This window comes from Belonocnema kinseyi, chromosome 8 (assembly GCF_010883055.1).
Source record: "Belonocnema kinseyi isolate 2016_QV_RU_SX_M_011 chromosome 8, B_treatae_v1, whole genome shotgun sequence".
Lineage (NCBI taxonomy): Eukaryota > Metazoa > Arthropoda > Insecta > Hymenoptera > Cynipidae > Belonocnema > Belonocnema kinseyi.
The window spans coordinates 100721218-100730963 of NC_046664.1; the positions used below are offsets into that span (position 1 = coordinate 100721218).

General features: G+C 34.2%; 1 protein-coding gene across 5 annotated transcripts in view; it reads left to right on the forward strand.

Annotated features, from left to right (window-relative positions):
* Window positions 1–9746, forward strand: part of LOC117177859 (RNA-binding protein Musashi homolog Rbp6) — a 673300-nt gene that overhangs the window by 611772 nt on the left and 51782 nt on the right. For 4 of the 5 annotated variants that reach the window (XM_033368883.1, XM_033368884.1, XM_033368881.1 and 1 more), the window contains 2 exons: window positions 741–773; window positions 1595–1678. In XM_033368883.1, coding sequence (XP_033224774.1) covers window positions 741–773; window positions 1595–1678 — 117 coding nt within the window. Of the gene's footprint in view, window positions 1–740; window positions 774–1594; window positions 1679–5613; window positions 6120–9746 lie in introns of those variants that run through there. The other variant, XM_033368886.1, reaches the window with a different exon arrangement.

A 9746-nucleotide genomic window follows, 5' to 3' on the forward strand; every position in this document is an offset into this window, starting at 1 on the left:
AAGAAATGATTGTGAACACAAAAATCAATATAACAAGAAAAAATAATAGAAGAATTGAAATAACTGTTTGTGAGGAGATCTGCCGGCATTAGTCGATATCTAATACGTAAGCTACATAGTCATCCTAGAATACCGGTAACTCTACTAATACCTTAAAGGCTAAAATAACCATAGTTCATAGGAAGGTTTATTTTGTCGTAGATTGTAATATCTCGGTCGCGCGTAGTTAATTAGTACCTATACAAGAAATTAGTCGATGCGCTAGTCCAGCGATATAGTCGAATTCTTAGTTGTGTGGTCTTTTTAAATTAGTGTCATATTATGAAATTTCATGGTTGTCTCTATCTTCTCTCACTCTCTATTTCTACTTCTATTTTTATCTTTCTTTTTTCTGGCTCTATCTTTCTAACCTAGACGCTTCTAATCCATTAAATTTAATTTTTTGGTTTCACCTTTCTATCTATTGAACCTAGACACGTTATTTCGATTCCGCCGGTAACGACGAGTTTCTGCAAACGCCACACTTTCATAACGTTCCCGTGTAAATAACTTGTCTACACGTACAATAGTTCTAGAAACGGTTGCAGAAATTTCGAGACCATGAATAGGGTAAACCCTGATGATATTCACTCAAGCTTTCATTTAATAATACAAAAAAATGACGTACAAAACGCTGAGAAAAAATCATAGCATTGATTGTCTCTAATGAAGGTATTAATTAAGTTTGTTTTTCCTTGTAGATTTTATGTGGTCCCTAGGAGCATTACCTGATGGTGAGTAAGATATAATTATTATTTCTTACATTCATTCTGATATTCTCTAATTGAAATACCGAATTCTTTTGAAAAAATAAGCAATACGTAAATTTTAATATTTGTAATTTTTTCACAATTTAAATTGCAGATGTTTTATGTATCAATTTTTCCCTGTAAATCTGAATTAGTAAAACATGACTAATTGAAAAGAATAAATTCACTTACTGATTAAATTGATTATTATATAACTAAGTCTATAAATATTAAGTTTACAATTTTTTACAACAGCTGGAATTTTCCCATTAAAGGCTGTCACAGTCGTTATCAAGAAAAATGACAAGAGTATATGTTCTGTACCAATTACATAGCGGTGAACATAGCCCTCTCTCTATTTTTTCTATCCCACGAGTACAGTATTTCGTTGACTGTAGATACGTTCTAAAAATAAATTGTAAATCATAAAACTTACTTATTTATAATTAAAGAATTTATTTTATACATATAATTAATATGCAGTAGTACCATAATAATTTACAATAATAAAATTTGATTATGAACTATCTTTCTAATATTGTAGTTTGCTTTCGATGTATTACAAAGTGGTATTGGCAGTATTATTATTATTATTATTATTATTATTATTATTATTATTATTATTATTATTATTATTATTATTAGTCTTTTTAGGATTCTTATTTAAATATGCACATATTAGAGAATAAATGAAACCAGGATTAGTTAAGTAAGAATTTCTTAAACAAAACTATTGCAGTTCTAAGAAAATACCATTTCTGACTTACATTTAACGAATTTGTAATGTAAAATTATTATGTTCTCAGGTTTCCCAGCGGCAGCGTACGCGGCATACGCGGCAGGTCGCGGATATTCTGGGTACCCTAGTTTCGGACTACCCTATCCGACAGGTAACCATCTTAGTCTTAACCATCTTAATCACCATAATACGGCCCACATCGCGCCCCTAAATCTAAACTTAAATCATATACAAGCGCAGCCCACACCTCATCACAATCCCCCTACCCCCACTGCTCTCTTCTACCATCCTAATTTGGACCTCTACAACGCCATGCCTCTGTGAACTAACTTACTCGAACTCTGCGCGCAGTCTAACCCATCGCTATTTACTAACTCTGCTGATACCTGCAGCCGGAGTTTAGATACAAATAAAGAAACAAAAGCGATGCACTCCAGAAGTAATCAGGAACGCCAGAAAGTAAAGAATCGTATTCCTTGTTTATTTCGAAATAGTACCTCCAGTTTATCTCTAAAGCGTCAAAGAAATTTATTTTCTTTAAACGAAACTAACAAAACAAAGGAAGAGCATACGATTCTTTGCCATGTTAATATAATAAAGAATTAATATATCACAAAGATCTGAAACTGAAACTTTTCTCGTGGGGCGTTCGTTATCGGCTAAACTTATATAAACCCATTCAGCTAAATGAATCCTCGAGAAATTATTTTCTGCTCAGGAGTTAAATCTTCAACTGAAAAAGCTGACCCCGAAACTATTAAGAAACCCACAGCTGATATTAGCTTAGGTTTTAATGGATAATGATATTGTACAAACTCGTTAAAGACATTACCACGTTGGTCTAATCACAAAGAATTATTTATTATGTAAGGACTAGAGAATAATGGTCGAGGATATTAATATAATTACGAAAGAGGCAACTTTGTTCCGGCACTATATGCACCTAAGAACAAAAATATTGATGAATAAGATAAAATTTATAAATAAAATATTCCTAATAAATAAGATAACATTAATAAATAAAATAATAGCGAAAAATAAGATTAATATAATACATAATCCCGTGAATTAGACGATATTTGTGAATACTTTATCTGCCTAAGTTAACTTACATTAGGAACTTGAGATCGTCCAGATAGAGATGGTAATTTGATCTAGAGAGATTTGCCCAACAGTTTCACAATTGGTAGATTTGAAAACTAATTCACTGATATTGAGTGATTACCTGCAATACTTCGGCGTTTAGGTTCTGAACGTCGAGCATTTAAGGGATCCACTGTAATTATTCTCGGATCAGGTTAGATATTGGGCCAAGACGATCTCCACTGAATTCGCATTCGAAATGAAAAGCGCGAATCGTAGAAGATGAAAACGCGCAGGTACTAAGCGGGCCTCTATCGACCAGAAGAAATCTGATGAAAAACGTCCACAGTCAGCATTCGTAAATCCACAGACTTTTTTTCGGTCCGGTACGAAAAACTTTGCACCTCGGTCGGATTATTTACGAATCACTCATATACTGAACATGACTTACCATTCGAGACGGAATCATAATCGATTATTTGGCTCGAGACAATTGTAAATAAGACCTCATGCCAGTCACGGGATTATAATTTTCGTCAGAGATTTAATAAATTTGATTATTTTTCATTTCCTAGATTTTTAGGATTGAATAAGGCAAATCGGATTTGAGTAACATTTTCTATTTTTCGGTCGTGCTTCCTAATTTTTTATAAAATAATGTAATACTTGTGATCGCTTAGAGATACACCGAAACTGTTGAAATTTCAAATTGTTGAAAGATTTTATAAGGAAATAAAAATATAGACACGAATCCTAAAAATCAGCCAACATTCTTTTTATTAAAGTAATGATGTTATTTTGTCGACCAGGGTAATTAAGTAATTGAATTCTAATGTTAAATTTTGTTGTTTACTAGTTAAATAATTTTTTGAAGAAACGAGAAACAATATTGAGTATTGAGTATTGAGTATTAATGTTTACTTGTCACAGATTTATAGAGGGTTGAGCAGAAGAAATAAAAAAATTTTAATTTCCGTCCTGGAGTATATGAACAAATTTTTTTACCTGCAAATGTATTAATTTCGAGTGCAAATGCGAGAAATCTTAAAGACAATCCTCGCCTTGAATAAAACCTCGTACTTCTGAAGCCAGATTTTTCCGTTATTCCTCTCCCAATTGCTTTCGATTCGAATCGTTAGTCCAAGTTGTAGAAGCGGTGGTAATATTGGCGGCAACTGCACGAGCGACTATTTTTTAATATCCGAGAAAACGTAGAAACGTCTTTATTAACTTCGACCCTCGTTCGAAAAGACAAATAGCTGGTGGTCGACCACCGAGGGAGTAGTAATTCCTTCGATGCTTTACGAATCTTCCCCTCCGACTCTCATCATCACCCTACCACTGCCCTCAACTTTTTTCCACTCCTGTACTTGCTCTATTCCGACATGTTTGTTTACTCTTTTTTCCCGTTCTTTTAGTTTATCTTTATTCGTCTCGTGAGCCTCGACCATTTCTCTTGACTAATCCGGAGTTTGCGGCTATGCAAAAACAGAGTCAATTTCGAAAAATCTAACGAAAGAAAATAGAAACAGCAAAAGTACAAAATTGAAAGCAAAATTGAAGGCGAAAGAGATCACGAAGATTTCAGAGCGAATGGAAAAAGAGAAAACTAATCGAAAACCCTGAAAAATCATGACTAAATTAATTGTGACATTAGAAGAGCATGCCGACGGTAACACCAATGCCAGACGAAACTGCGACTCATACTCCTTTTTTACTCATTCACCCTTATATTTAGATTGAGTGAGCGTAGAAGTGAAAGCTTCCTCAAATAACTACGCATGAGCACGAGCAGCTGCTCGTGCGTAGATATTTGAGGAGTCGCACTTATGACTATTACTACTCTAGAAATATAGGAGCCAACTTACGTGCGAACTGATTAAAAACCCAACAGATACGTTTATTTTGAATAAGAAACTGGTAGCGAAAGCTGGTTAAAAAAATCGTCGGATTCAAAATGAGTAAAAAAGAAGCAAGAAAAAACGTGGATTATGTCGTATATTATACTATAAAGATAAAATAGAACGACAGTGTACAATATAATATAGGGTTCTTTATATTTTTATATTACGAATATAATATACTATGGAATTCTTGCTTTTCTTGTTTATGTTAACTTGTTTTTGCCTAAACGTTTTTTTTCACCCGCTTTTGTTATCAGCCCCTCAAATATCGTAAAATTGGGTAAAATCTAACTGTTTCGGCAAATTCTATAATAAGGTCGCATGGAAGTGGGGCCATATTTTCTGAGAGTACTACTGTGAAGAATTTCTGCTCATAAGGGGATACATGTGCTCATGCGCAAAAATTTCGAGGACTCATGTAAGCTACTTCACACGCCTCTCCGCTATAAATTTTCTAGTGTAAACAAGCTTAATCAGTCCTGTGGTGCAAACACTTTCTGAGAAAACATACTTATTCTTTGCAACGCGATCGCGAATGGGAGGGTAGTAAACGATTCACAAATAATATATAATGTTTTTCGGACGTTGATTCGTCCACGAAAACCTTTGAAACCGACCCATCGACCTGCTTCCCTTCCTCCAAATATGCTTTCATATTTTCAGCTTTATTCCCGGCTTCTCGCTTTTCTCAACGCAGATTCAAATAAACATTACCTTCTTATCGCGCCACTTGTTATGAATGGTTCACGAGGCATGGTCGTAGAAATAGAAGGCAGACCCTACTTCATTGGCGATCTTTCATTATTTACAAGAATTCCCCAATGTCCGAAAAACATTAACTCGAGTCAATCGCAAAGTAAAGTATTCGAGTACTGCTAAATTGAGAAATTGAAATATTAATGAAAGTATTTGGGATAATGAGATCGCAGTTTCTCTGGCATCATGCTTCATCCTAGCACTTACAGTAGTTGACAGTAGTGTGTAGTGTCTCAGTAGCTTTGAGAATCTATGCAAAGAAAAACCTTTTTTATCAAAGATTGCAACAAATTAACAAGCTAAAAAGAAAAATAGGGACTTAGGGGGTTGGTGGTACTTTCAGGTGCCTTGGGACTACCGACCCTTACGACCGGAGACACGTCGCTTCACAGCTATTCGACAGAGTACAGAATCATTACCGAACAATGAGCCCTAAAACTCGAAATTCACACCACGATGAATGAGAGAGTCGATGTGTGATTCACGAGCAGACCGATGACCGATGATCGATGATAGTACTGCATAGTGTGTGGGAGTTACGGAGGGAAACTCTTACGGAAGGATCTGTTGTCTATGAATACTAAATTGCACACTAAAATGGGAAAACGGGCGTGCGTGGACCAAGTTTCAAGTTACGTTTTTGATGCTGAGATTACACGTCTGTATGGCACACTATGCGTTCCAGAGACCATGTACATACGTTTCATATACACACTTCCATCGAGATTAAGAATGATTCAACGACGACGTTACATCGAGCTTATGCAGCTCGAAATGCGATTACGAGTGATTAAAGGAAACATTTCTTTAATAAACGGAAAAACAGGCTGGCGAGGTCGATAAACCTTCTCTTGTTTTGGCTTCTTTCTTTTCTCATTCTGTCCCCTCTTTTATTTTTTACAGCCCATCATCATCGACTTTCCTTACAAGAAAATGATCTCTTATTATTATCGTTTTTATTAATACTATTATTATATTTTCTGTTTCTGAATCAAATCAGATTTATGTAGGGAAAACTCCATTCCCCAATTCTAGTAGAATACAAAATCATCGTTTCTTAGAATCCTATTTGTGCATTTTCAAATTAAAGAATAATGGAAATTGAAATTAATTGATTCTATTTGAAAAAGTAAGGCATAGGAAAACATATTTATTTTTGTACATAAATAGTATATTGTGCTACAAGTGCGGAAAGTAGGAAGTCCCACACGAGTGTGAATTTAGCTGTACGGGCCAGAGGCGAGTCGAAGGGGAGTTGTAGGCGAGTCGTAGGTGAGCTGGAGGCGAGTCTAAGGCGAGTTGTAAACGAGCCGAAGACGAGCCGGAAACGACCAGAAGATGAGCCGATGGCAAATACTGTAAACTTCACAGTAGTTTCAACTGCCTACTTTTATCTCCTGTAACACACGATATTTATACAAAAAAATAAAAGAAATTTTTGATTTGAGAAACAATAAAAGCAATTTTTTTGAAAAATTTTGGTAATTTTGGAAATTTGTGGTAAAATTACAAAAATTACCTAGAAATTCCGAAAAATTTTGTTAAATTTGTAAATTACCGAAAATTTATAGAAATTTAGTGTATCCGAAGCTTTTTGGAAGAAATTAAAAAATTTCTGAAAATTTCTGGATACTTTGCTAAATTTCAAAAATGTCCTAAAATTTGTGAAAAATTTGCGAAATTTATAAAATTTTCTAAAATTTATGAAAAATTGGCAAAGTACCAATAATTTCAGATATCTAAAAGTTTCCAAAATTTTCGGTAAATTATCGGTTATTTATCAGTCATTTATGGTAACTTATCACTTGCAAGCGCAACAGCAAGTATAAAACGAAAAATTAATTTTGAAGTTTCTGAATCTTATGCTGAGATTCTACGATTAAAAATGGACCCAACCACTTCTAAAATCGTTAATTCTGAATTTTCTTTCTCGGAAAAATAGAACTTACTAACGTAAATTTTAAACCACATCCGCAAATGCTCGATCCAAGTTTCGCAACAATTGGCTCCCATTGATTATTATTAAAATAAAAGCAGTGTAATGTCTGGATATATACATGAATTTCATGTGCATTAAGAACATGTGTATGTCCCAATTAATTAAAACATTTCATCAGTAATTGAAAAATGTAGTCCAAACTCCTCGAGTTGCGCCTTACGACCAATGCCTACAAGTGATTTTGGTAGCATAAAAATAATTAATTGTAAAAATATGAGTTACGTTGAAAAGTTAATTAATTACGTCATCCTGTCGAAACTTGCACTTCTTGGATACAAATTCTAGCAGATTCAATATAATAAATCGAACTTCCGTTTCGTAACGGCAGAGCCATCGTATTTTACAGTAATTACCGTAACGTGTTACCGTGGGTGCTAGTAGTGCAGGGTAATAAATCCTTGGTTACCATCACCTACTAGAAGTCACGCTAGTTTATGGTGAAGCTCTGCCCATGCCAGTGCAGCCTCATTGCTTGACAATATCATGGAACCTCTGCATTTTTATTCTTGTTTGAATATTTTAAGAAATGTAATCCCTTTGTACGCGCGATTCGATTCAATGAAGCAATTCACATGATTAATTTCTCAATTTAAATAATGTATATACTTTTTCATGTATATTCAACCCCGATAGTTCTCAGGTATTTTCCTCATTTCTGTGCTTAAATTAATTTCTTTCTTTTTTATACTTATCATTCAAATTTTTACTACAAATTAAGCAACTTTTATGATTTATTTTTCCCTTCCTTAAGCCCTACCTCTCCTCCTTAAATGTAAAAAGGGTAAAAAAAATGTAAATATTAGTACCGTGGCAAATAGACGAGGAAAACTCGGCAGCTGTAAGTACGAGCATCTCGAGCGTATTTCGCGTCACTCTCGAGGATGTACGATACGAGGTATGCGATATACGATGATATTTAAACACGCGCTTAGATATAGCAGATACAAGTTCAGGGGTACGATTACTTTCCTATAGGAATGTAAAACTCGAAGAATTTCGTTTGTGAAGCACATCGAAAGTTTCAAATCGGAGGAGGCTTTGAAACTTTCCAATTGGGAAAATTTTTCCAAATCATTAGAAATGCCCTCCTGAGCAAAGCTTCTATCCACTATTAGTTGCCCCACTCAAATCATTATTTAAACCATTCTTTCCTCTCATGGTTCGATTTTCCAGAATCGTAAATCGAATTTTTGATGACCAATCTGTCTTTTCTAAAAATAACCATTGCTGAATAATTTAATTTCCGACAAAAAAACTATTTTTGCTTTCCTTTCTTTGAGATGAGGGATGAATAAATAATAATCACGATTACGAGTGATAAAAATAAATTGTAGTAATATTTGTGGGCCGTTTTCAGAAGTTATTTGTCCCTCGAGCTAGCTAACATTTTTTATCATTTTTATTTTTGATATTAATGCTACCTCGTATAGACCATCGTGAACTCAATGTACAGCCGTTAAATATTAAGCACGAATGTGCATATAAATAAATGAAGAAAAATAATACAATTATGGAACTTCATGAATATAATATTACATCAATAAATAAATTTACATATACTTATGAATTGATTAAAACGTGTGCAGAGAATAAAATAAATTATGTGATCGTAAGAGTAAAGGTATAATTGCGAAGCGAACGATGTAAGTCAATGTTGTTTATATTTGTTGATAAAGGTGCGTCGCTATTATTTTATTTCTGTCTTGTTTCTAAATAAGTTCTTGTCAGTGATAAGTATTTATTATACCGTATATAATATACATATTACACATTATCCTCCACAACAAAAATTTGCATTACAACGTCTAGTTTTAATCTATCTTTTTTATATTATTTTATTTTATGCTTCCTTTCTAGTTTAATTCACATACAATTTTCCTTAATAAAAGTTGTATCAGCAAAGAAAAGTCGTGCTGTATTACAAAATTTAAGGGAGTATTCTGATGTGATGGGTAAAAAGTATAATTTGTTGTTGTTGCTTTACGATAGTTTATGGTCATAGAATTAATATCACATAGTTGGTTTAGGCGATACCATCCTTTTTAACTAATAATAATGCTTCATATTGGAGGACGAAATTGGGCACGCTAGAGTGTCAGAATAGATATAAGGAGTCCGGATAGACATTCGGGACAGCTTTTTCGTGTTTATTCCTATGTCTATACTCTATATCAGTCAGAGCTGCCAGATCGTGGATAAAATTTACCCCCACCATACCTACCGTTTGGGAGCCGCAAAACAGAAGGTGCATGATTACCACTGTGAGTTCGTATGTAAGCCGAAAATGCACGATTCGACTTCGGAGTTCTGCTATACGATGATTGCCGATCTGAAGGCTTAGGAAGACTTCGTTGGTCTTCTATTTATATCTCGCTCCCCATTTGAAAGAAATTGAAGAAATTGGCGATTTGGATGTTGTGCGTGATTCTTAATTTCATGCATGCGTCGATTTTCAGGTTATGTTTTCCAGGTGTACA